Source organism: Saccopteryx bilineata, chromosome 4 (assembly GCF_036850765.1).
Source record: "Saccopteryx bilineata isolate mSacBil1 chromosome 4, mSacBil1_pri_phased_curated, whole genome shotgun sequence".
Taxonomy (NCBI): domain Eukaryota; kingdom Metazoa; phylum Chordata; class Mammalia; order Chiroptera; family Emballonuridae; genus Saccopteryx; species Saccopteryx bilineata.
This window is the reverse complement of record NC_089493.1, coordinates 77,262,336-77,290,183: the sequence shown is the minus strand read 5'-3', so window position 1 is coordinate 77,290,183 and position 27,848 is coordinate 77,262,336. Positions and strand designations below refer to the sequence as shown.

At 42.0% G+C, this 27,848-nt stretch overlaps 1 protein-coding gene and 1 pseudogene across 1 annotated transcript; both read right to left on the bottom strand.

Moving 5' to 3' along the window:
• Positions 1–270: 270 nt before the first annotated feature.
• On the bottom strand, positions 271–26,363 carry MFAP1 (microfibril associated protein 1). The gene is made up of 9 exons (XM_066276633.1): positions 26,147–26,363; positions 11,784–12,003; positions 8,820–8,949; positions 8,365–8,552; positions 7,757–7,865; positions 7,494–7,654; positions 5,484–5,643; positions 1,042–1,131; positions 271–946 (listed from the first exon to the last, which is right to left on the bottom strand). The coding sequence occupies exons 1-9, from the start codon at positions 26,229–26,231 to the stop codon at positions 764–766; spliced, it is 1,326 nt and encodes a 441-aa protein (XP_066132730.1). The 5' UTR covers positions 26,232–26,363; the 3' UTR covers positions 271–763.
• Positions 9,441–9,534, bottom strand: LOC136337030 (U6 spliceosomal RNA; annotated as a pseudogene).
• Positions 26,364–27,848: the final 1,485 nt, after the last annotated feature.

Here is a 27,848-nt window from a genome sequence, read left to right as displayed (position 1 = left end):
GAAGGCAAGGACAACTACCTATATATATGCTCTTGGAATAAATCTGGGTGTGTCTAAGCATATGGCCTGTCTGTAGTCTGTTTTTGAGTTCAAAGAGGATGATCAAAGTGTGAAATTCCGTTTGCCTGACGATTCCCTGGTTTTATTTAACAGGTAAATACTTGTCAGCCTGCATATTTTATTTCCAATATCAAGCTCAAAAAGTATCTTGGTATGTGTTTATTTCTTGACATATACATAAATGGATTAAAAAAAAACTGACACCAGCCAAAAATGAGAAATAGGTTTTATGAGTGTAGATTTCTATACCATAGAAGTAATGTATTGTACACTTACATGCCTGTGTTTCTGACACAAGCTAAGGGGCTGGAAAAAGAAACTTTGAATAGTCCCAAGTGAATTTGGGAAACTAGAGCAATGATGAAACCTAAGATTTCTCAGAAATAGTTTCAAGTGAATATAGTCCTACCTGGAAGTTGATATCAATGTCTCTGCCTCTCCCTTCCTCCCTCTAGTATCAGTTAATAACAACAACAAAATAGGACGAATATTCTCTCAATTACCTAGATTCAAAGTGCTTTTCTGTGGATTTATCAGCATGAGTCCCAACCTCACAAAGCACCTTCCAAAATTGGGTTCCCCAAGTGTTACAGTTGGCAGTCCAATAGACAGGATACATGGGTCATGTGAATAAAAAAAATCAAGGGCTAGCCACTGAGACATCCCCTTGTGTCCCACAACTGGAAGAATTAGTAGTTGAACTTTAAGTAGTTTTCCGCTTCTTGGCAGATGGCCGTTCAAATACATCTCGTACCCCAGCTGCCTTTTGTTTAAAGAACTTCGTGTTCTGGGCACTCTCTTGACCCCATGCTGAGTCAAAGGAGGTGGTGTCCTGATCCACAAGGTGGGTGTATTTGGTACGACCAGAGCGCCCAAAGTTCTTGACCTGAGGGAAAGATAGATGATGAGTTACACTATCAAATGTACCGTGTCCTAGCCCTCAATATATTTTATCTCTCATGTTATTAAGGTTCCCCATACCTGCATGACTTTGGGAAGAATGGTTTTGTTGAAATGATCCTCCAGGGTAGGTGCACTGAAATCTCTCTTGTATACTTCTTCATCCTCATCCTGTAGAAAACAGTCTTATCAATCTTGTGGTTTTATTTCCCATATATTCAGACCACAAATTTATTATTAAACTATGACAAGGGATACAAAGAAAGCAGAGGGTATTGCAACTTCTTCAAGAGCTTATATCTAGTTAAGATCCTTTTTTTTCTGTTTATGTTCTTTTTTTTTTTCTTCCTAAATAGACATTTCCTGAAGGTTTGCTATATTTTCTCTGCATTCACTATGTTCATTTACGCATATGGTTTTAACTGCTACAGGCCTTTCAAACCTTTGATCCTGAGTTTTCTACTTCCCATTAACTTGGATATTCTGTTGGGATTTCGAATTCACATGTAAAGTGAAAATAATTTCCCTAACCTTTTAAAATCAGTGTTTTTCCTGACTTAACTTTTTAAAAAAAAATTTAGAGAGATGAGAGAGGTTGGGGTGGGGGGGAGAAGTAGGAAGCATCGAATTGTTGTAGTTGCTTGACTGGGCAAGTCCAGGGAAGGAACCGGTGACCTCAGCACTCCAGATTGACACTTTATCCACTGTGCCACCAAAGGTCACGCCTGATTTAACTTTGTTAACAGGATCAACATTCTTGCCCTGGCCTAGTAGTTTAGTTGGTTAGAGTATCATCCAGACACACCAAGGTTGTGGGTTTGATCCCTAGTCAGGGCACATACAAGAATCAACCAATGAACACATACAAAGGTGGAACAAGAAGTTGATATTGATGTCTCTGCCTCTCCCTTCCTCTCTCTAGTATCAATTAATAACAACAACAACAACAACAAAATAGGGTGAATATTCTCTCAATTACCTAGATTCAAAATTTGAGTAATTTTTGTGCAGATTTAGTTGCCACTTATAAATTCTCATCACCTGGATTATCAATTTTTCCTTGGAATCAATCGTAAATACTGCCAGTGGATTAATGTTTTTAAAATACAACTTTTTTTTTTTTTTTTAGTGAAGAGAGAGATGAGAAGCATCAACTCATAGTTGCATTACTGGCTGTTCATTCATTGCTTCTCATATGTGCCTTGACCCGGGGAGGTTCCAGTTGAGCCAGTGACCTTGGGTCAAGCCAGAGACCTTGGGTCAAGCCAGAGACCATAGGATGATGTCAATGATCCCATGTTCAAGCTGGCAACCCGGTGCTGAAGTTGGATGAGCCTGTGCTTAAGCCAGCAACTTCAGGGTTTTGAACCTGGGACCTCACTGTCCCAGATTGACATTCTTATCGAATGTACCACTACAGTCAGATTAAAACAGCCTGGCCTGTGGTGGCGCAGTGGATAGAGCATTGACCTGGAAATGCTGAGGTCGCCGGTTCAAAACCCTGGGCTTGCCTGGTCAAGGCGCATATGGGAGTTGATGCTTCCAGCTCCTCCCCACCTTCTCTCTCTGTCTCTCTCTCCCTCTCTGTCTCTCTCCCTTTCTCTCTCCTCTCTAAAATGAATAAAAAAAAAAAATTAAAACACATCTCATCTCTACCTTGCACAAAAACTTTATTAAATACAGCTCCGTAGTAAAGGTCAAATACAGCCCTATTTCCCCATGTATAAGACTCACCCTTTTCTGAAAAATTTGGGGTCTAAAAACTGGGTGCATCTTATACAGTGGTTGTGATATTTCAAATGCCATAGCTGGAACTGAAGACGAGACAATATATGAAGACAGTGATTGCTCATCAGACACAGATGAGGACAAGCTAATGGATGGGAGTTTTGACAGTGATGGGGAGTTGTATGAATTTTATGATGAATAAAAAACTTGAGTTCAATAACTATGTAATACATTCGTAATTAATACATATGTAATTAAACTTTATGTAATAATTTTTGGGCCCCAAAAGTAAGGTATGTCTTATACATGGGAGCATCTTATACTTGGGGAAATATGGTATACTATGGCCTTAATCTACCTCTCCTTGCCACTTTCCTTTACAGATGATACTTTCTGCCTCTACTTGTGGTCCTTTCATTTGGAATGTCTTCCTACCACTGAATGTCAGAAAGTCTGTATGTTAAATGTCATCTCCTTTTCAATCTTCTACCAAATACAACAGTGCTTTCTACATTCCATATGTATTTGCATTAGCTCCATTTTTAGATTGTAAGCTTTCTGAGTGCTAAACAGTAGTACCTTTTACACAGTAAAAGTTAAAAGGTTCTTAGTGAACTGTATAAAATAGGTATAGAGAATAATTATTGTTTTTTAAATTCATTTCGGAGAGGAGAGGAGAGGAGAGGAGAGAGAGAGAAGAGGAGGGAGCAGGAAGCATCAACTCCCATATGTGCCCTGACCAGGCAAACCCAGGGTTTCGAACTGGCAACGTCAGTGTTCCCAGTCAATGCTTTATCCACTGTGCTGAGAACAGTTGCAAATGAACCTATTACTAAGACTATAATTTAAGATAGATTGTAAACATGTGGTGAAGGAATTAAAATGGCACCATCTTAGGCCCTGGCCAGTTGGCTCAGTGGTAGAGCGTCGGCCTGGTGTGCAGGAGTCCTGGGTTCGATTCCCGGCCAGAGCACAGAGGAGAGCGCCCATCTGCTTCTCCACCCCTCCCCCTCTCCTTCCTCTCTGTCTCTCTCTTCCCCTCCCGCAGCCAGGGCTCCACTGGAGCAAAGTTGGCCTGGGTGCTGGGGATGGCTCTATAGCCTCTGCCTCAGGCGCTAGAATGGCTCTGGTTGCAACAGAGCTACGCCCCAGATGGGCAGAGCATCACCCCCTGGTGGGCATGCCGGGTGGATCCCGGTGGGGCACATGCAGGAGTCTGTCTGACTGCCTCCCCGTTTCCAACTTCAGAAAAATACACACACACACACAAAAAATACAAAAAATAAAATGGCACCATCTTGGTTAAGGGAAGCCTCATAGAAGAGCTGAGCCCTTTATGTTTTTAGATTTTATTTATTATTTTTTTAGAGAGGGAAAGGGAGAGAGAAGAAGAGGGGAGAGAAGCAGGAAGCATCAACTCTTAGTATGGTAGCTGCTTCCTTTATGTGCCTTGACTGGGCAAGACCAAGTTTTTGAACCGGCGACTTCACTGTTCCAGGTAGACGCTTTATCCACCTGTGGTGGTGACCATAGGTCAGGCAAGCTGAGCCTTTTAACCAAACACTTTTTTGGAGTATTATTTTCCCTTCAGCTACAGAAAGGGCCAGTATAAAGGTAGTATGATTAAATAGTTTTTGTGAGATTTACTCTTCTCCTGTTCAAGCCTGAGAGTCCCTATAATCTCAGAAGCCATTTCAATTTCACTCTCCTTGTCTAGTTGAGAAGATTCAATATCTGAGGATGTGCACTGGAAGACTTTCACATAAACCTTATGTATCTTAGCCAGTCTACAATACAATTCTCTAAGAAGCTTGATTATTCAAGCTGCTAAAATGCTGAAGCAATGACACTTCAAGACTTTGAAGCAGTGTAAGAAGTAATTCATAATCCACCAACTCCAATTTTGAAAAACTACATATATAAGGAAACATTTCCTGCTGAGCAGATAGACACACTGATTTTGGAGAGGAATAAGGTACCCTACACTGAAGGGGTTTTTTTTTCCTTTAAATTTTACCAGTATCTGCAGGAAAAGGCAGAAATTTAGCTGTAGTGGGGTTATTTAGGGTCTGATACACAACATAAAAATGCTAGTCTTTTGATATAAACACCTCTAACATTAGGAAATAATTTTAAAAACTACATACAGTTAGAAAATAAATGCCATTAATGCTCACATTCCCTTTCCGGCTAAATCTGTATTAAATTATCACTGGTACTAATCTAAATAATACAGAATAAATCACTTTATACAAAATACCGATGCTGGTATTTTAATCTTGGCCTTTATACAAAAAAAAAGATAGGATTACACATAATGGTTTTTTGGGGGGATTTTTTTGGTTAGGGTTAATCACTTTCTGTCAGCTCAGAATGAAGTAAATTAAACTTCTTCCATGCAAACAAGAGTTCATGTGAAGCTATTTGCAAGGCCTGGATTTTGCATAACCAGAATTTCTCACTTGGCAATGAATAATGATATCTAAGTGGTTTTGGGTACTTAAAAAGTCTAGCATCTATATAGATCACTCTATTTCAGTTCCTCAATTCTTCTATTAAATCATTTCTCCCTGGGAGCAAGGGCCTGGGAGAACAGCTAGCTGCAACATGTAAAATCCTGTTACCAATATTTTGCTCTATTGGGTTTCTGTTCTTCAGAGGCAAAAAGCAAATGAGAAAACTGACCGCTGGAAAGTGAAAGTAACACTCAAGAACCACCTTATTCTTGGTGGGAAAAAAGAATTCAAAGCTTCCGAGTTATTCCCACTGCCCAACTTTCCCTTTCCATTCCTTACCATGAAGAAGGCACCCCGGTGATAATACTTCTGTAAGAACTTGTATTTGCCCTTAACAGCTTTGTTGGTAATAACTTTGCCATTCGCCCGAAGCTCAGCTCGCCTCTCTTCCTCAGTTAGGTTTCGCATACGTTCGATTTCTGCCTTCTCCTTCTCAAGCCTGTCCAGAGAACAAAACTATTTATTAGTATCATTCCAGATTTAGAAAGACCCAATCGCCTGACCTGGGTGGCACAGTAAATAAAAAATTGACCTGGAATGCTGAGGTGTCGCCAGTTCAAAACCCTGGGCTTGCCCGGTCAAGGCACAAATGGGAGGCAACTATGAGTTGATACTACCTGCTCCTCCCCCATTTCTTTCTCTCTCTCCAAAAAAAAAAAAAAAAAAAAAAAAAAAAGACCCAATTATTGGATCATAACACAATCCCATCTTCCTTCAAACATTATTAACCTTTTAAAATTCTAGTCATTGCCTGTTAAGCATCAAGATCAAGAGCTCAATAAATAAAAAGATGATGAGGTCTTCATTATGCTTTGCAAACTTCTAAAAGTTGATTCTAGCCTTTTTTGAGGTTTATACATATGTTACTGCTTGATTTTGCAACATCACCAATTCCCCTTCATTAAAAAGTCTTAGCTTTAAAAAAACCAGAATTTAAAATAACTGTGTAACAATCACATATGTGCTTACATGTGATAAACCAAGGATTATCATCATTAAAGGGTACATGGACTCCATGAAGCCAAAGGACAAAACCTTAGAAACTGCAGGCTGAAGCCGTTTTCTACTGATTGTTTCCCTTTGTAATTTCAGATTATGTCTTCACTCCTAGTAATTTTCAGGAGTGGATGATACAGCTCAGAAATGATTCTGCTCTAACACAGTGAGTGTGGTAGCTTATTTAAATGCCACAAATTCTTCCCCTCACAGTATGCATGCCTTCTTGCAGAAATGACATCTGAGCTTCAAAAGATCTTGCCTGTTTCTACCTTTGCCCTCTTTCAATACTGTCCCAAGACTATTACATAAGGAAGCCAGTCTAGCCTACTGAAGAAGTGAGGCACCATAGCTGATAGTCCACACCAACTACTAGACATGTCAGTGAAGTCATTTTGGACATTCTTGCCCAGTTAGTCTTTCAGCTGGATGCAACTACATAAGAGAGCCCAGGTGAAACCAGCAGAGGTACTGTTTGGTTAACCTTTACAATTATGAGAAATAAATTTTTTTTTAATTTTTATTTTATTTATTCATTTTAGAGAGGAGAGAGAGAGAGAGACAGGGGGGAGGAGCTGGAAGCATCAACTCCCATATGTGCCTTGACCAGGCAAGCCCAGGGTTTTGAACCAGCGACCTCAGCATTTCCAGGTCGACGCTTTATCCACTGCGCCACTACAGGTCAGGCAATTTTTTTTTTTTTTGAAAGACAGGGAAAGAGATGAGAAACATCAACTCGTAGTTGAATCACTTTAGTTGTTCACTGATTGCTTCTCATACATGCCTTGACCTGGGGGGTGGGGGCTCAAGCCGAGCCAGTGACCCTTACTCAAGCCAGCAAACTTGGGATTGTGTCAATGATCCCATGCTCAAGCTGGCAAGCCTGCGCTCAAGTTGCTGACCTTGGAGTTTTAAACCTGGGACTCCAGTGTCCCAGGTCGAAGCTCTATCCAAGGTGCCACCAGTGATCAGGTATCAATTATTTTAAGTCACTTAATTTTGGGTTGGGTTGTTATGCAACAATAGACAACTGGTAACAGTCAAACTTTTGTGTGTCTACTAGGAAACTAAAGGGAGTATTAGCAGGCACTCTATCATGGAGAAACACTGACAAAGTGTGTTTCTTTTCCCTGATTTTATTGTAATAGCCACATTCCAATTATGGAAACTTACCCAGTTGAAGGGACCCTAAAAAAATGCTAGAATGGAACTCCAAGTAGGCGTTGAACCTTAGAGCTATTCTACTAGGAACCTGTCCCATTAACAGTATTAGACTCTAGGACCATTACTCACGCTTCTCTATCTTCTCTGTCCCTCTTGATTCTCTTTAGCTCTCGAACTTTCCATGCCTCATATTCCTCCTCATCATTTTCATCATCAGTGTTCAGTGCATCCAGTGCAGCCAGGGATCGCTTGTTTTCCTCCAGCTCTTTCTTGGTCTCCTCTTCTACAATCTGGATAGGGAGAATAATTCAACTGTTGGACCTCCTTATTCTCTTCAGACAAACCTACGTACACTGCTCCTTGCCCTCAATCCTCATAGCCACTCCCAGTACCTTGAGTGTGTACTTGCGCCTCTCCTCAGCCATGCGTTTTGCCTCTTGCTCCAGCTCCTTCTGTTTCAATGCTTCAGCTTCACGTTCTTGAACTGTTACTCGATCCTTCCTGTGGTACAGAGGTCCTGTTAATTGCCCAAAGATCTTAGAGGAGAGCTCTGTTCCCCAAATAGAAGTCCTATCCAAATCAGACAAAGCCAAACAATCTATGGGGCTCTATTATTTGCAAGAAGCCAAAACTGGGAGTCATACCAGGTCTTTAGAGCATCAAAATTCTATTCATCTTTGAGATCTGCCTGAATAGCAAGGAACCAGCTAGACTGTAAGTAGTAGGATTTCTAGCCATTAGGAAATGAACAGGAATTTGCTCTTTAAGCTTAATTTTGTGCTTAAAATAATGTAAGATTGTGGGCAGATATGTGCTCTTACACTGGAAAAGGAGATCTGAAAACAAACTTAGGCTCTCTGCTAACACCAAGATACTCCTCAGCAAATACCTCGCAGAGCTAGTGCATGGACAGAAGACTTTCACTTAGTGTTTACATTTCAGAAGAGCATGAGATAGGAAAAAGGCTTCTATCTTCAGAACTGGTCTGTGAGATACTTACTTTCGAATGAAGACTGGCTTAAGACGAGGCTCCATCTCATCTTCACTGTCTGTGTATTCTTCGTACTCGGACTCTGATTCTGATTCCTCCCCAGACCGTCCTTCATCTTCCACTTCCATGACTTCCATCTCTTCATTTTTTCTCTCCTGTGCTCGCTGACGCATCATGCCACGCCGCCGCTCTATTTCCTGTCAAGTTGTATGTCCAAGCCAGTAAGCTGAATGGCCTATGCTCTTAGATGGATTTTTATTTTCCTTTCATCAAGCTCAACAAATTTTGCTCTGAGTAAATGCAACTTAGCACCACTGTATTTCCAATCCTATCCCCAACAAAGAACCCTGGATCAGAATTCTGCCAAAAGCAGCAATCTCATGCTTTTAGGACCTCAACAAAGAAGCACAGGCCCCAACTTTTTCTTGTACCCAGAAAGAACTTTCCATCTCACTTTACTATACCTCATCATCAATTTCTTCCTCTTCTTCTTCACTGCTGTCTTCTCGTTCCACGCGCCAAGCATCTCCTTCTACTTCTGAGTCACTTTCTCCTACCACTTCAGGTTCCACTATTTTCCGATGTCGAGCCAATCTGAAAAAGAGTATCTCTAAGTGTAACACCATTGCTACAAAAATGAAGGAGCTCAATCACATTTCTTTAGTCATACAGCATCTGAACATTATGTTTACTTTTATGACTACTGAAATCTTGAGATGGGCAAACTGAGGTGCCATTAAAGAAACTAATTCGGGCCTGACCTGCGGTGGCGCAGTGGGTAAAGCATCGACCTGGAACGCTGAAGTCACCGGTTCAAAACCCCAGGCTTGCCTGGTCAAGGCACATATGGGAGTTGATGCTTTCTGCTCATCCCCCCTTCTCTCTCTCTCTCGCTCTCTCTCTCTAAAAAATGAATAAATAAAAAAATCTAGAAAAAAAAAAAGAAACTAATTCGAAGTGTTAGAACAAATAGTCTAGTTGAACCTAAAACACTGCAACAAACTTTTATGGGCATACTGGGATATATTTTATAGCTCAAGGTAGTTCATAGTTTCAACATTAGATCAAACTGTTTCCTTTTTTTTTAAAATAGGAATGCAAATTTGTGTCATCCTTGCGCAGGGGCCATGCTAATCTCTATACTGTCCCAATTTCTGTATGTGCTGCCAAAGTAAGCACCAAACTGTTCCTTTCAATGACATCTTATCATTTGAAACTGGGTTTTTGGCCACTGCTGTGACAGAAAGCAAATACCACATGAAAATCAATACAGATGGCTGACCAGGTGGTGGCGCAGTGAATAGAGCATCGGACTGGGACATGAAGAACTGTTTGAAACCCTGAGGTCGCCAGTTTGAGTGCAGGCTCATCTGGTTTGAGCACGGCTCACCAGCTTGAGCCCAAGGTCGCTGGCTTGAGCAAAGGGTCACTCTGTCTGCTGTAGCACCCTGGTCAAGGCACATCAATGAACTAAGGTGCTGCAACAAAAAATTGATGCTTCTCATCTTTCTCCCTTCCTGTATGTCCCTATCTGTCCCTCTCTCTGTCCCTGTCTCTCTCTCTCTCTCACACACACACACACACAAAATCAATAAAGAACAGGAAATGAGAGTGATAGTGCCAAGTTGATTTCAAGGTTTGAGAGGTTGTCAGTGTCCAAGAGGCACACAAATCCCACTACAAAGTAACTATGGTTATGCAGAATTGAAAGAAAAATGTTTTTCCTTTTATGGGTATTATGTGTTTCAAATGGCTAAGTTAGGACATAAACATATATTAGACTTCTATGTCTAGCTACTTAATAAGCTGTGAAAGTTCAGGACCTCTGGCCTACTCTGTAAGGTAATGTGTCAATCAATACACAACATACAAAATTCCTATTGGGCCTTGGCCGGTTGGCTCAGTGGTAGAGCACCGGCCTGGCGTGCAGGAGTCCCGGGTTCGATTCCCAGCCAGGGCACACAGGAGAAGCACCCATCTGCTTCTCCACCCCTCCCCCTCTCCTTCCTCTCTGTCTCTCTCTTCCCCTCCCACAGCCAAGGCTCCATTGGAGCAAAGTTGACCTGGGCGCTGAGGATGGCTCCATGGCCTCTGCCTCAGGCGCTAGAATGGCTCTGGTTGCAACAGAGCAACACCCCAGATGGGCAGAGCATCGCCCCTTGGTGGGCATGCCGGGTGGATCCCGGTCGGGTGCATGTGGGAGTCTGTCTGACTGCCTCCCTGTTTCCAACTTCAGAAAAACACACACACAAAAAATTCCTATTGGGATGCTCCCTTTTCTACATGAGACCATTCATCAGGCCTTTTTCTCTACTTCAGTGTCATTTCCCCTCATTAGCTGTTAGAACAAGTAGATAACATCAAAGCCTGACCTTTTATAAAGCACCTTTGAGTTTATTTATTTATTGACAGAGACAGTGAGAGAGTCAGAGAGAGGGATAGACAGGAAGGGAGAGAGATGAGAAGCATCAATTTTTCGTTGTGGCACCTTAGTTGTTCATTGATTGCTTCTCATATGTGCCTTGATGGTGGGGCTACAGCAGACTGAGTAATCCCTTGCTCAAGCCAGTGACCTTGGGTTCAAGCTGGTAAGCTTTGCTCAAACCAGATGAACCTGACCTCAAGATGGCGATCTCAGGGTCTTGAACCTGGATCCTCCACATCTCAGTCCGACGCTCTATCCACTGCGCCACTGCCTGGTCAGGCAAGCACCTTTGGGTTTAAAAGACTCCCCTCAACAAACCAATCAATGGTCTGTGTTTCCTATTCCTTTAATGAATTAATTTGGGCATTTGGACTGGAAGCTACTTACTGGCTGCCACATGATGGCTATATAACTATGGCTGTTCTTTTCATAACCCTTTGTGCCTCAGTTTTCTTATTTGTAAAAATGGGTACAATAGAATCTACCTCCTAAGGTTACTGTGTGGATTATAAGAATTAGTAAATGTACTTGGAATGGAATAGTGCCTGGCACATAGTAAGTACTAGTAATGTATTAGCTATTGCCTGACCAGGGGGTGGCGCAGTGGATAGAGCGTTGGACTGGGATATTGAGGACCTAGGTTCAAGATCCCGACGTTGCCAGTTCGAGCACAGGCTCATCTGGTTTGAGCAAAAAGTTCACCAGTTTGGACCTAAGGTCGCTGGCTCGAGCAAGGGGTTACTCGGTCTTCTGAAGGCCCATGGTCAAGGCACATATGAGAAAGCAATCAATGAACAACTAAGGTGTCACAACGAAAAACTGATGATTGATGCTTCTCATCTCTCTCTGTTCCGGTCTGTCTGTCCCTATCTATCCCTCTCTCTGATTCTCTCTCTGTCTCTATTAAAAAAGTTAAAAAAAAAAAAAGTATTAGCTATTACTGTTGTTGTTCTTATTAACTTGTAGGGGTTCAGGTCTAGAGAAACATAACCCTAGTCATTACCTCTCTTCCACATCTTCACTAATACGGTTCTGTAAACGCCGGAGCCGAGGGTCGCTAGATGAATCCTCCTCCTGTTCCTCAGGTTCTGCTTCTTGTTCTTTGGCTTTCTTAATGAACTGAAATTCTTCATCCTCCTCATCTGAGGACTCCATAGGGGCATAGTCTGGCCTCTTTCCAGATACATAACGTTTTACCTTCACTTTTTCCATCGAAATCTCACCTGGGTGAGAAAGATAACATGTTTTAGTAGCCTCTTTCCCAAAGTTCTTTAACCATTGGCCTTTGCAGGTAGAGCCCTGTATTCCTTGTAAATAAGAGTGCAGGAAGGAGAAGAAAGCCACTGCCTAAACATCTATTCATTTAATGGTGTTTTTCTACAAAGGCCAAGTCAGAGGAAGGCATTCTTGTGAATACCAACACTAATGATAATGAGGCTTAGCTTGGGTACAATGAGTAGAGTAAGGTGGGCATTGAAATAGAAAAAAGTCCCCCCAAACAGGCAGACTGTGGCCATCACAAATTTATGCTATTCTACCTCAACTATACCCTTAAATAAATTATAAATTATCTGTAACAGTGCCCAACACACAGTAGGGTGACTTAAGTGGGAACATAAAATGAAAATGCTGCTCAGTCATTATTTTAGTTCTGCAATTTTCCATGGTGGCCATCATAATATATTACCATATAACTCAATCTTCTAATCTTGTCTAGTTCTACCTTCTTTTCTTTTAGTTTATGAGCTATCAAGCCTGCAAGAGTAGATAATCTTTTTCAAATACCAACAATTCCAGTGAACAGAGAGTAGAAACTAACCAACACAGTTTATAAGATGAATATAACCCTCTGACCAGCAGTGGCACAGTGGACAGAGCATTGAGCTGGGCTCCTGAGGTCCCAGATTTGAAAACCCAAGGTTGCTGGCTTGTGTGCAGGCTCACATGGCTTGAATGCTGGCTCACCAGCTTGAGCATGGGGTCGCTGGCTTGAGTGTGGGATCATCAACATGACCCTATGGTCGCTGGCTTGAGCCCAAAGGTTGCTAGCTTGAAAGCCCAATGTCACTGGTTTGAGCAAGGGATCACTGGCTCAGCTTGAGCCCCTACCCCATCAAGGCACGTATGGTATGTGTTCAGTGAACAACTAAGGTGACATAACTATGAGTTGATGATGCTTCTTTTTTTTTTTTAGGTGAGAGGAGGGGAAGATAGTGAGGCAGACTCCCACATGCGCCCTGACTGGGATTTACCTGGCAACCTCCGTCTTGGGTCAATGCTCGAGTACTGAGCTATTTTTAGTGCCCAAGGCTGATGTGCTTGGACTAACCAAGCCATCCTCAGCACCTAGGACCATGCTCAAACCAATCAAGCCACTGGCTGCGGGAGGGGAACAAGGAAAGAAGGGGGGGAGGAGAAGCAAATGGTAGCTTCTTTTGTGTGCCCTGACTAGAAACTGAATCCAGGACATCCATACACTGGGCTGGCGCTCTACCCAACTGAGCCACCAGCCAGGGCCAAGTTGATGGTTCTCATCTCTCTACCTTCCTTCCCCCACCCCACCGAAAAAAGAAAAAAAAAGAAAAGATGAATATAATCTTGAGAGCCAAATTGGACAGTTAAAAGAAAAAGTTTAGGTGGATTTACTTATGAACATAGATACAAAAATACTAAATAACATAACAGAAAATGTATTCCAGCAATGTAAAAACTAACCAAAAAAACTCTAAGCCATTATGACCTAACAGGATTCACCTAGGACTACAAGGATGATTTAACCTTAGAAAATTAATGGGCCCTGGCCAGATAGTCCAGTTGGTTAGAACATTGTCCCAAAGTGCAGAAATGGTGGGTTAAATCCCTGGTCAGGGCACATATAGGGACAGACACAGATTGATGTTCCTGTCTCTCTCTCTCTTGCCAAAATCAATAAAAAATAAAGAAAAAATTAATGGAGGAAAAAGTAATGTACTACTTGAAGTTTATGTATTTAAAATAATATAATCTTAATTAATACAGAAAACATATACTTAATAAAATAATAAAACATAAAAAGCATCCTTTTAAAAAAACAATAGGCATTTCTGTTTTTGTTGGACAATATGTGTTGTCCATATGACTCCATCTAGTCAACATTTTATTATGACCCTAATTAGAGCAATCAGAAAAGAAAAGGAGGTGAAAGGATCAAAAATAAAGAACTGCCATCATTTGTAGACTATGTGATCATCTATGTAAAAAAAAAATCAAGATAATCAACAAACTAAAGAAGAATTCAAGAAGAATGCTGGATTAAAATGTAAGTGTACCTGTAGGCCCTGGCTGGTTGGCTCAGCAGTAGAGCGTTGGCCAGCATGTGGATGTCCCGGGTTAGATTCCTGGCCAGGGCACACAGGAGAAGCACCCACCTGCTTCTCAACCCTTCCCCTTCTCCTTCCTCTCTGTCTCTCTCTTCCTCCCCCGTACTCAAGCAAACTTGGCCTGGGTGCTGAGGATGGCTCCATGGCTTCCGCTTCAGGTGCTAGAATGGCTTCGGTTGGAATGGAGCAGCGGCTCAGATGGGCAAAGCATCGCCCCCTAGTGGGCATGCCAGGTGGATCCCGGTCAGGCACATGTGGTAGTCTGTCTCTCTGCTTCCCTGATTCTCACTTCAGAAAAATACAATAAATAAATAAATAAATAAAATATATAAATGTGTGTGTACACCTGTATATTAGCTAGATGTAATTAAAAAATAGTTTAAAAATACCATTTAGAATAGTAACTAATCTATAAATTTTTTTTTTTTTTTACAGAGACAAAGAGAGTCAGAGAGAGGGACAGATAGGGACAGACAGACAGGAATGGAGAGAGATGAGAAACAGCAATTATCAGTTTTTTGTTGAGACACCTTAGTTGTTAAACATTGATAGCTTTTTCATATGTGCCTTGACCGCGGCCTTCAACAGACCGAGTAATCCCTTGCTCGAGCCAGCGACCTTGGGTCCAAGCTGGTGAGCTTTGCTCAAATCAGATGAGTCCGTGCTCAAGCTGGCGACCTCAGGGTATCGAACCTGGGTCCTCCACATCCCAGTACAATGCTCTATCCACTGTGCCACCGCTGGGTCAGGCTAATCTATAAAGTTTTAATGCAATGCCATTAAAAGTTGTCCCCAGGTGAATTTTAAAAGACTTTTTTTTTTCCAGACACCTTTTTTTTTTCCAGACAGACAGGAAGGGAGAGAGATGAGAAGCATCAATTCTTCGTTGCGGCACCTTAGTTGTTCATTGACTGATTTCTCATATGTGCCTTGACCAGGGGGCTACAGCGGACTGAGTGACTCCTTGCTCGAGCCAGCGACCTTGTGCTCAAGCTGGTGACCTTGGGGGTCTCGAACCTGGGTCTTCCACATCCCAGTCTGACACTCTACCAACTGTGCCACCGCCTGGTCAGGTCCCAAGTGGATTTTAAAGTAATGTGGAAGAACAAAAGCCAAGACAATTCTGTAGAACAAGATAAGGCCAAAAAGAAGATATGCAGATGGCAAATAAACATATAAAAGGATGTTCCATATTATATGTAATCAGAGAAATACAAAATACAACAGCGAGACACCACTACATACCTATTAGGTTGGCCAAAATCCAGAGCTCTGACAATATTAAATACTGGCAAGGATGTGAAACAAGAACACTTACTCGTTGTTGGTACAAAATGGTTCAGCTACTTTGAAAGATAGTTTGGTAGTTTCTATAAAACTAAGCATATGCTTACCACACAACCCGATGACTGCATCCGTTGGTATTTACTCAAACGTGTTGGAAATTCTGTCCACACGAAAACCTACACACTAAAATTTATTGAAGTTTTGTTCATAATGGCTAAAACTTGGAAGCAATCAAGATGTCCTTCCTGAGGTGAATGGATAAACTATGGTATATCAAAACAATGAAATTTTATTTATCACTTAAAAAAAAAAACTATCAAGCTATGAATAGACACAGAGAAACCCTAAATACATATTAAGTGAAAAAAGCCAATCTGAATAGGTTGTATACTGTATAATTCCAAATACATAACATTCTGGAAAAGGCTAAATTATGAAGACAGTAAAAAGATCAGTGGTTGACAAGGATTGGGTGTGTGAGAGGGATGAATAGGCAGAGCATAAACAATTCTTAGGGCAGTGGAAACACTGTGTATGACACTAGGTTATGGATATGTCACTATACACAAACCCACTGAATGTACAAAACCAAGAGTGAATCTTTTTTTTTTTTTTTTTTAAATAAATTTTTATTAATGGTAATGGGATGACATTAATAAATCAGGGTACATATATTCGAAGAAAACATGTCTAGGTTATTTTGTCATCAAATTATTTTGCAAACCCCTCGCCCAAAGTCAGATTGTCCTCCGTCACCCTCTATCTAGTTCTCTGTGCCCCTCCCCCTCCCCCTAACTCTCTCCCTCCCTCCCTCCCATGTCCTCCCTCCCCCCCCACCCTTGGTAACCACCACACTTCAAGAGTGAATCTTAATGTAAACTACAGATTTGGGTGATGATGACACATCAGTGTAGGTTAATCAATTGTAACAAAGGTATTACTCTGGTGGGGAGGGTATGCACGTGTAGGGATAGAGGCTATACGGGAAATCTTTGTACCTTCCCCCCAATTCTGCTGTGAACCTAAAATTGCTCTAAAAAAATAGTCTTAACTAAAAATAGAAGAATAAAGTAAGGTAAAGGTGGAAGGGTTTTTATACAGATTGCAAAGCTTATTTAAATTTTTTTCCTGCCTTTTCTTTTTTTAGAAATTAAACTTAATGGGGCATCAATGATCACTAAGAGTACAGAGGTTTCAGGTAAACATCTCTATAGCACTTGAACTGTTGACTGTGTTGTGTGCCCATCACCCAAAGTCAAATTGTTTTCCCTCACTGTATGTTTGTCCCTCTTTACTCTCCTCTCTCCCCCCACGTAGCCTCCCCCTGGTAACCACTTCACTTGTATCTATGTTCATGAGTCTGTTTTTATCCCACCTATGTGTGAAATCATATAATTCTTAGCTTTTTCTGATTTATTTCACTGAGCTAACTGGCCAGGGTGGAAGACTATGTAATTAAAATTAAAACACAAGCTAGACAACAATAGCCTGACTAGGTGGTGGTACAGTGGACAGCGCATTGACCAGGACATTGAAGATCCTAGTTCAAAACTCTGAGCTCTCTGGCTTGAGCACGGGCTCATCAGGTTTGAATCCAGACTCACCAGCTTGAGCTGGCTTGAGTCCAATGGTAGCTGGCTTGAGCAAGGGGTCATTGGCTCGGCTGGAGCCCCCTCGCCATCAAGGCATGTATGAGAAGCAATCAATGGAAAAACTGAAGTGATACAAATATGAGTAGATGCTTCTCATCATTCTCCCTTCCTATCTGTCTCTCTCTGTCTTGCTGAAAAAACAAACAACAAAGAGGAAATATAGATTTGCGAAGCATAAAAACAAACCAAATAGAAAATGGGTAACTGACAAGAGTAGGTAATTCATAGAAGAGAAAACCTAAAGAGCTGAAAAAAATGTATGAACAAGACCCCTAGTCTCACAAGTAATCAGAGAAATGCAAATTAAAATAATAAGATATTTTGCCTGAATAGTAGTGGCGCAGTGGATAGCCCAGGGGTCGAGAACCTTTTTGGCTGAGAGAGCCACGAACGCCACATATTTTAAAATGTAATTCCATGAGAGCCATACAATATGTTTAACACTAAATACAAGTAAATGTGTGTGTTTCATGTAAGACTAACACTTTTAAAGTACAATAAGTCTCTGAATTCTTTTTAATAACGTTGTTATGCTGTTGCTAACCAATGATGAATAAAGTACTTCTTACCATTAATGTGACTTCTGGTGCTGCATGGTTTGGAGGATGGCTTTGCAGTCTGGTTGATACATGGTGAGGTTAAGCTTCATGCAGGCGTTGAGACTTCCGTCCGTTAAACGTGACTGTAGGTTGGTCTTAATGTTCTTTAAATGTGAGAAAGACTGCTCACATGCATACGCAGAGCCAAACATTGTCAGTACAGCAATACTCACACGCTGCAGTGTGTGTGGTATGTGACAGGAAGCCTTTCCACGTTTTGACAATCAGCTGGTCCGCGGGTTGAAGTGTTTTCATTTCTCCCCACTAGTGTTTGCTCGCCAACTCTGCTTGCTGTCATGCAAGTCTTTCTAAATCTTCATTCAGTGACTTAACTTATTCACCCACATGTCTGAGGCCTTCAGGTCAGCAGCTTGTAGCTCAAAATCTCTGACAGAGAAACCAGGGATGTAATTCAGGTTGGCGCTGTCCACTGCACACTCGTGTGGATGGGTGATGAACTTAAAAAGACGAGTGCGCACACGAAATTCTCCAAAGCGTGCTTTGAATGACTGCAAGGGATTTGATGTGAAACCTGCTAGCTGCTGGAGATCAAGATATTGAGCAGGGTCACTTGCTGTGCATACATCTTTAAACTCTCCCAGTTTTTCAAAGTGTAGTAAATGACCTGTTTCAGTGTCCACGATGAAGAGTGCCAGCTTGTTTTCAAATGCAAACACTGCTTGTTGAAGGCATAAGACTGTATTTCCAACGCCTTGCATTTTCACATTGAGCCGGTTCAGATGTTCAGTCATGTCCACGAGATAAAACTACAGGAGCCACTCAGTGTTAGCTAACTCAGGATGCTCAACCTTTTTCATTTCAAGAAAAGTCCAAATTTCACTCAGACAAGCCGCGAAATGGCTGAGCACCTTACCTCTTGACAACCAACGCACATTGCTGTGCAAAAGCAAATCAAGATAATTATTCCCAACTTCATCAAGCAGTGTTTTAAATTTTTTTTTTAAACTTTTTTTTTTTTAAACTTTATTCATTTTTAGAGAGGAGAGAGAGAGGGCGAGAGAGACAGAGAGAGAGAAGGGGGGAGGAGCAGGAAGCATCAACTCCCATATGTGCCTTGACCAGGCAAGCCCAGGGTTTTGAACTGGCAACCTCAGCATTTCCAGGTCGACACTTTATCCACTGCGCCACCACAGGTCAGGCCCATCAAGCAGTGTTTTAAACTGGCGATCATTTAAAGCTCGAGCAACAATAAAGTTGACCACCCAAATGACCAGTGACATCACCTCACCAAGCTGCTCGCCACACATCTGCGCACAAAGCGCCTCCAGATGTAGGATGCAGTGAAAACTCAGGATGGGTCTCTTTTAATGTTCACAAAGAAGCGCTATGAATCCTGTTTTTCCCTACCAAGCACAGAGTACCATCAGTATACACCAGGGGTCTCAAACTCAACTCAGCATGTGGGCCGCAGAGCAAGATCACAGCCGTTCGGCGGGCCGCACTAGGTCTACAAAAGGCAACTGTTACGCAACCCTTTTCTCACTGCAGTTGAAAACAAAAAAAAAATCAGTACAAGCACAATCGTACATGCAGTTTACTCAGTGTCACAAAACGACCAGAAACTGTAGTTCGCATCACAACTGCTGTTAACTAAGCTAATATCTAGCTAGGATGCTAGAGAAATGAAAAATACAAGTAGGCCCCTAGGCTTACTTAATTTTATCCAAAATATTTTGAACTTCGTGGATTAGTCTGTGGGCCGCACAAAATTGTTCGGCGGGCCGCATGTGGCTCGCAGGCCACGAGTTTGAGACCCCTGGTATACACCGAAATAAGTTTATCCATCGGTAGATTTTTTTCTTTAGCAAACTCAGTGAAAGACTTGAATAAATCCTCCCCACTTGTCTCTTTCATAGGCAAAACAGCAAAACTTTCCTCACATAGTGTCACCGACAGCATACCTTGCAATCACGCTGAACTGGGATAAATGGCTTATATCTGTTGACTCATCCAAAGTGAGAGAAAAGAATGGTGCTGCATTTATGTCCTTCACTTGTGTTGCCTCTATTTGATTTGCCATCATGATAGTACGATCATGAACAGTTCTTGCCGACAGAGGCATGTCTTTTATTTGTTTGATTATCTTGTCTTTATCCAAAAAGTCGTCAAAAAGTTTATTGGCAACATCAAGCATGTTTTGGCATACTCCCCATCTGTGAATGGCTTTCTGTTTCTCACATTTGCTAAAGCAACAGCAAAGCTAGCTGGATTCCAGTCGCCTTGATGGGTGCAAACACGGAGTTGCTGCTGACTAGCTTTCACTCTGCACAGCAGCTCTTGACATGCTTTCTTCCTGCTGTCCCCCACTGGGTATTTCCATGCTAATGTAGTATGGTGTGTGTCGAAGTGCCACTTTATATTTGTTTCATCGATGCAATTTTATCATTGCATATTAGATACACTGCAGAACCTGCTCTCTCCACAAAGGCGAATTTTTCTGTCCATTCCGCTGAAAAGTACGATACTCCTCATCTTTTTTTCTTTTAGCCATCTTCTTCATCAAAAGGGTTTTTACAACTAGCTAGCTGACAACTTGATTAAAAGGAGGGAAGTTTACTTCCTGACCTCACAATGACCCGTGTTTGTTACGCATTATCCAATAAAAATTTGGTGTTTTCCCGGAGGACAGCTGAGATTGGCTCTAGCCACCAACAACCATGAACATGAGTGGTAGGAAGTGAATGGATTGTAATACATGAGAATGTTTTATATTTTTAATGTTATTATTTTTATTAAAGATTTGTCTGCGAGCCAGATGCAGCCATCAAAAGAGCCACAATTGGCTCACGAGCCATAGGTTCCCAACCCCTGGGATAGTGTCAACCTGGAATGCTGAGGTCCCAGTTTCAAATTCCCGAGGTCGCAGACTTCAGTGTGGTGTCACTGGATTGGAGCTCAAGGTCGCTGGGTTGAGCATGAGGTCACTGGCACGGATTAACCGCTACCACCCTGCCCCTGCCACCAGCACATATGAGAAGCAATCAATGAACAACTAAAGCGATACAACTACGACTTGATGCTTCTTATCTCTCTCAAAAAATAAATAAAAATATTTCATACCCATTACATTGACCAAAAATTTTAAAAATCTGATAAAATGAAGTGTGCGCATGAATATATAGGCACAGAAAAGCTCTTGATGCTTTTACAACCCACTGTGGAGAACAACTAGCAAGAGGTAGTTTAGTTGATGGTGAACTTCAAAGAGTCTATCCTATAGAAATTCTTACACAGGTGCACTATAGAGATATATTTAAGAGTGACACCTGACCAGGCAGTGGCACAGTTGGTAGAGCACTGGGCTGGAACGCGGAGGACCCAGGTTCGAAACTCCGAGGTTGTCAGTTCGAGCGTGGGCTCATCTGGTGTGAGCAAGGCTCACTAGCTTGAGCCCAAGGTCGCTGCTCGAGGAAGAGGTCACTTGGTCTGCTGTAGCCCCCTGGTCAAGGCACATATGAAAAAGCAATCAATGAACAACTATGGTGCCACAATGAAGAAATGGTGTTTCTCATCTCTCTCACTTCCTGTCTGACTGTCCCTATCTGTCCCTCTTTCTGTTTGTCACACACACACAAAAAAGTGACAAATGCATACTTTGTAATAGGAGGAAAAAAAAACAACTCATTGTCCCTTAGTAGGAAATAAACTGTGGTTTAATTATACAATGGAATTCTTAAAACAGTTAAAAAATGAATTAGCTCTATATGTATCCAAGAGATACTTTTCAAAAACCATGCTTAGTAAAAAAATAAATATAAAAAAAAGGCAGTTGCACATGGATAAGTACAGTATATTTAAGAAACAAAAAATAACTATTATTTTCCAAAATCCTTACTGAAAAAACTCAGAATCCTACCCATTCCTTTAAGGCAGTAGTTCTCAAAGTATGTGCCAGGGCACACTGGTGCACCCTAGAAGATTTCCAGGTGCGCCCTATGGTATTCCAGAGAAATATGTGCCTGATGGGGACCAAAAAAACCAACAGGGATTTTGGATTTTAGATTTTTGGGGGACAGAGGTGTGGGAACTGGCTGTAAGCTGACAGTCTGCCCAACCCCCCACCTCACTTGCCTGATTAGGTTGCAAAAGGCTGTCAAGCTGTGGTGCTGGATTGTTAACACTACCCCCCTCCCCCCATTCCCTGGAAAGACTGGAGGCAAGATTCTTCTATCCTTTGTTTGGTGTCAAGTAAAGATGATACGCATGGTGGAGGTTTTCTGCACTTGGTAAAATTCTTGGGTTGCCTTGGAAACGTGATCAGAGACCACTGATTTGCTAAAGGCCTCACTTTGCCCTATAAATAAAGCAAGATGCAGGTTTTTGGGTGCTCTTTGTTCTTGCCAGCAGCAATTACAGGGCTCTTCAGACTTGTATTTTCTTAATTCTGTGTGTTTTCTTAATTCCACACTGTTCCCACTCAGGACCTGGAATTACTAGCTGCGCTGGTTGGTGGCATGTACCCAGATATAAAAATAAATAGTTACTCTATTATACCATTTCATTATGGAAATACCGCTCTTTTTGTTAACACACCATTATTATATTTATTATTAACACATCATTATATTATTTTTAGATAAATACACCCAAATAAAATGGATAGATTTCTCAAAAAGAAATGTGATATTGAAGAATCCAATTCTGGAAGTGAGCAAAAGTTAGGTGTAAATAAAATAGGACTTGAAGGCTGATGGGCAGAATTTAATTTATAGCATTTTCCATCACTTAACACTGAACAATACGATTCGATTAGAAACCCATTCATGGAAGCTTCAAGTGATTTTGGTTTAGCATTAACAGAAGAACTGGCAGCTATATCCACTGATCATGGATTGATGATTAAACATAAGGAATTGTCTCTTGACGCCTTTTGGATTTCTATAAAAGAATATGTGGCAATATCTAAAAAAGCTTTGAACATTTTACTACAATTTTCAACATTCTATTTAGGTGAATTAGGATTTTCTAACCTCAACACAATTAAGAGTAAGAAAAGAGGAATTCTTCAATGTATTGAGGAGGAAATGAGAGGTTGCCTTTCAAATATATGCCCAAACATTGAAGAAATCGCTAGGACACATCAGGCTCATGTTTCTCATAAACACAAGAATGAAAAAACTTAACACATTCACGACGGGACCTGCCAAATTTACCAAATCTTAATAAGAATGTGTGTGTGTGTGTGTGTGTGTGTGTGTATACATATATATAAAGATAACTTTTTATGCCTTTTTTTATTTTTTTAACCCCTTTTTTACAAATTCTAAAAAGCATAACTCAAAAATTGTAACATAAAGATGCTTTTTAATGTCAGGATAAATTTAATTTTGTCGTATTTATTTTAATTACCATAAAAGCACACTTGGACTTTTGTAAAGCCAGTAGCCACGGCCACCATCACAGCTGCCTGGCTCATGCAGGTTCGCATTAGATTTGGACAGATGGCAATGAAACAATTGAGCCAAGAACTGGTGGGCCATTAGCTTTAATCCTAGGTTGCAACCGGCGGACAAGTAAATGCACACACTGGGCTCCAAAACCCACTAATTCAGTGCTCACAAAGCTACTGACTTATCCAAGTTTCCTAGAATCAAAGGTATCTGCCTCACCAGCCTTAATTCACCTCTGTTCCCCATCTCCTCCTCTCTGCACAAACTCTACACAAACTGGCTGCTCCTTCAGCACTCCGCCATCTTGGCTACTTCTCCTCCACATAGCCTTTCTCTGCTGTCCTCTCTAATGCTAATCACAGGAAGCAAGAGAGAGCAAGCTCCTGGTCTGCCCCACTTTATAATGTAGATTCAAATCCTTTAATCCAATATACAAACAAGGAAGTGTCTCATACAGAGTCACTTATCTGAGGCATAATGGGTTTCCTCATGAGAGTGCACCACTCTACATCAAAATGGATGGGAAAGGCTGTCTCTAAACCAGGGGTCCCCAAACTTTTTACACAGGGGGCCAGTTCACTGTCCCTCAGACCATTGGAGGGCCAGACTATAAAAAAAACCTATGAACAAATCCCTATGCACACTGCACATATCTTATTTTAAAGTAAAAAAACAAAACGGGAACAAATACAATATTTAAAATAAAGAACAAGTAAATTTAAATCAACAACTGACCAGTATTTCAGTGGGAACTATGGGCCTGCTTTTGGCTAATGAGATGGTGGTGCCTCTTCAGGAAGTGCGGCAGGGGCCGGATAAATGGCCTCAGGGGGCCGCATGTGGCCCGCGGGGCCATAGTTTGGGGACCCCTGCTCTAAACTAAGCCTTAGGCTATAAGGATCCTGCCTGCTTACAGTCTATCCCCCAACACACATTAATATAATCATGCCCATTCCAAAAAGAAGGGCAACTAATATTACCACCTGGGTGATGGGCTTCCATTTGGGCAGCGCCATCTTTAACAAAGTGAGCATAATATATTTTATCTGCCCAACAACTTTAAATATTTTTTCTTTAATATTTGACTTAATTATTATAACATATTTCTCAGAAATTTTTATATAGTGTGCCTACAATTATAATTGTAATGAAATGTGCCCCGACTTCAAAAAGTTTGAGAACCACTGCTTTAAGGGTCAATTTAAATGCCACCTTCTTCAAAAAGCTTTCACCGATTACCCCAATCAGAAAATATGATTCTTTTTCTCTGTTCTCACAGTGCTTGGTATCACAGGTATTACAAGTGTGAAATACCTCTTTTTGAATGTTCCAAATCTACTACAATACGAGGTCTCTAAGGTTAGGAGCACTACCTTAAAAACTTTGTATTCATTTAATACAGTCACTGCATTGGTTTAAAATTTAAAAAGTTTTGTGATAAGGTGCCAAAGAATTCTAAAACTTAGTACAGGTATTAGTAACACTATTTTAAAGAGGAAAGGTCAGGCTTTTTGCTCCCTCCTTTCTGTGGAGAATGGAGGGAGAAGAATACAGGAGCTTCCTGGCTTGCAAGGGCAACTGGGTCAGATAAGTCATAATTTAACTACAGAGCAAGGAAGATAGAACTTATCTAAGACTCCCTTCACTTCTCTTTTCTTAAAAGCCTTTAGAAGAATGTTTATGTACCTTAATTAAGAATTCCTAAATAACTCACCCTCCCATCCTGAAGTCATACGGATACCTCTAGAGACAAAGGGATCACAAGCCCCTCCTTACCCACCCCAACTGGTATGTGATTTGGTCTATACCAGGGGTCCCCAAACTGAGGCCCCCTGAGGCCATTTATCTGGCCCCTGCCGCACTTCCGGAAGGGGCACCTCTTTCATTGGTGGTCAGTGAGAGGAGCACATTGACCATTTCATTAGCCAAAAGCAGGCCCATAGTTCCCACTGAAATACTGGTCAGTTTGTTGATTTAAATTTACTTGTTCTTTATTTTAAATATTGTATTTGTTCCCATTTTGTTTTTTTACTTTAAAATAAGATATGTGCAGTGTGCATAGGGATTTGTTTATAGTTTTTTTTATAGTCTGGCCCTCCAACGGTCTGAGGGACAGTGAACTGGCCCCCTGTGTAAAAAGTTTGGGGACCCCCGGCCTATAAAATCAGCCACAGAATGGTAGGGGCTTTCTACATGATTTGGGATTGTGCCCTGTGTAGCTAGCTGGCTAATTAATAAACTCCTTAAAAATTCATTTGGACTTGGTGTCTCTATGTAACTTGTGGATTGCAGTACTTTATAACAGTTTAATAAGGTATCGTTCCGCCTGACCAGGCGGTGGTGAAGTGAATAGAGTGATGTGAAGGACCCAGGTTCGAGACCCGGAGGTTGCCAGTTTGAGCACAGGCTCATCTGGTTTGAGCAAGGCTCACCAGCTTGAGCCCAAGGTCGCTTCCTCCAGCAAGGGGTCACTGGGTCTGCTGTAGCCCCCCCCCCCCCCGCCAAGGCACATATGAGAAATCAATCAATGAACATGGAACCACAACGAAGAATTGATGTTTTTCATCTCTCTCCCTTCCTGTCTGTCTGTCCCTCTCTCTGATTCTGTCTCTGCCACACACACACAAAAAAAGAAAATAAAAAGGCATGGTTCCTGCCTGCCTTAAGGAGGTTATGAGCTTATAATGTAGCAGAAGTAAGGAAACAAACAATTATGAGTTATATAGAGTGCTATTCATATCAAAAGAGGAATTGTATCCCGCCCAACACCCTGCAAACAGCAGGCATTCACTCTGTATTAGTCTAACGAATTGACAGAGGCCAAGGACAGAGGGGTGCTTGTAGGAAGTGAGGACAGTCATCATATAGAAACAAGGAGATAGAAGTGTTCCCCACGCCCTGCCTCCAGGTAAAGGATGCGAGTTGATGGCAGTAAATGGAAGAAATACAGGGGGAAGATCTTAAGGGTCTGCAGAGTTGGGGTGGTCGGTCGGATAGATTTGGAGTATGCTGGGGAAGGCAGAGGAAATTCCGACTGGAAAACGGCTCAGCACAATACCTTTCTCATTGCGAACAGGGACGGCACCAGCCGTGGACTGAATGGGCGGTTGTTTCATGAGTGCGCTTGGGACCGACATGTTCATGGTCGCGGCAGTACTCCCGAAACTTCACTGATTCCAAATAGTAAACAGCTACAACGTCGAAGAACAGAAAATCCTCTTGTGGTCCTAGAAATACTAGACGCTGCAGCGCGACTGACGGAAACACCACTTACGACAGAGCTAGAAAAACAGGAAATATTCGACCAGAGAATTGTGGGATAGTGGAGGACGTCTGGACACGCCCACCACTGGAACGTCGTGTTTGTTACTGCGCATGTGTCTAGTTATCCCTCTAGTGCAGGTATTGCGTTTCGCTGTACTTGGATGCCTTTACTGGCTGGAAATTGCAAACTTTGGGCTTCGATGTTTGTTAAGACCCTTGCAGCAGGGAAGGTCAGAATTAATGTTTAGGCCCTGGCGGGGTGGTTCCATGAAAGGAGAGCCCTTCTGGGTGCTGAGGTGATGAATTGAATCCCTGGTCAGGGCATGTTGGAGAAGCAGTCAATGACTTTACACAACTAAATGGAACTAAGTGGAACAAGGAGTTGATGCTTCTCTTTGTCTCGCCCCACCCTCCTTTCCTCTTGCTCTCTTAAATCAATGGGGAAATTAAAAAAAAAAGATTTAAAGGTTTCATTTGTTGGCTAGATTTGAAACAGAAAAATGGGATAGTGATGAATAAGAAATTTTGGAGATAGTGAAAGGCAATTTGTTCAGACTGTTGAGAGCTCAGAATTAGAGTTTAATTGGGATAGAAATCTTGCTAATAGCACCTGAGTAGCTCAGTTGATGAAGCTGAATGGGTTCTGGTGCGGTGTATTTTTAATTATTTTTATTTATTCATTTTATGTTTTTGTTTTGTTTTTTCATTTTTCTGAAGCTGGAAACAGGGAGAGACAGTCAGACAGACTCCCGCATGCGCCCGACCGGGATCCACCCGGCACGCCGCTCTGCTCACCAGGGGGCGATGCTCTGCCCATCCTAGGCGTCGCCATGCTGCAACCAGAGCCACTCTAGCGCCTGGGGCAGAGGCCAAGGAGCCAACCCCAGCGCCCGGGCCATCTTTGCTCCAATGGAGCCTTGGCTGCGGGAGGGGAAGAGAGAGACAGAGAGGAAAGCGCGGCGGAGGGGTGGAGAAGCAAATGGGCGCTTCTCCTGTGTGCCCTGGCCGGGAATCGAACCCGGGTCCTCCGCACGCTAGGCCGACGCTCTACTGCTGAGCCAACCGGCCAGGGCTATTTATTCATTTTAGAGAAGAGAGAGAGAGAGAGAGAAGGAGGGAGGAGCAGGAAGCATCAACTCCCATATATGCCTTGACCGGGCAAGCCCAGGGTTTTGAACTGGCAACCTTAGTGTTCCAGGTCGAGGCTTTATCCACTGTGCCACCACAAGTCAGGCTGGTGGGGTGTATTTTGTCGACAAGAGGGCAGGAGGTGGTTGGTGATTTAGGCCAGTCTCTCTCTCTCTCTCTCTCTCTCTCTCTCTCTCTCTCTCTCACACACACACACACACACACACACTATCAAACAAGGGGCCTGGGACAATGCCTGAAATCTGAACATTCTAATTTTAGGTTTCCCAATTCAAGATTTTGAAGGTCATCTATTAAAGCATTCCTGGCTGGAGAATATTTTGTATATAAGTCCTTAAGTATTAAGT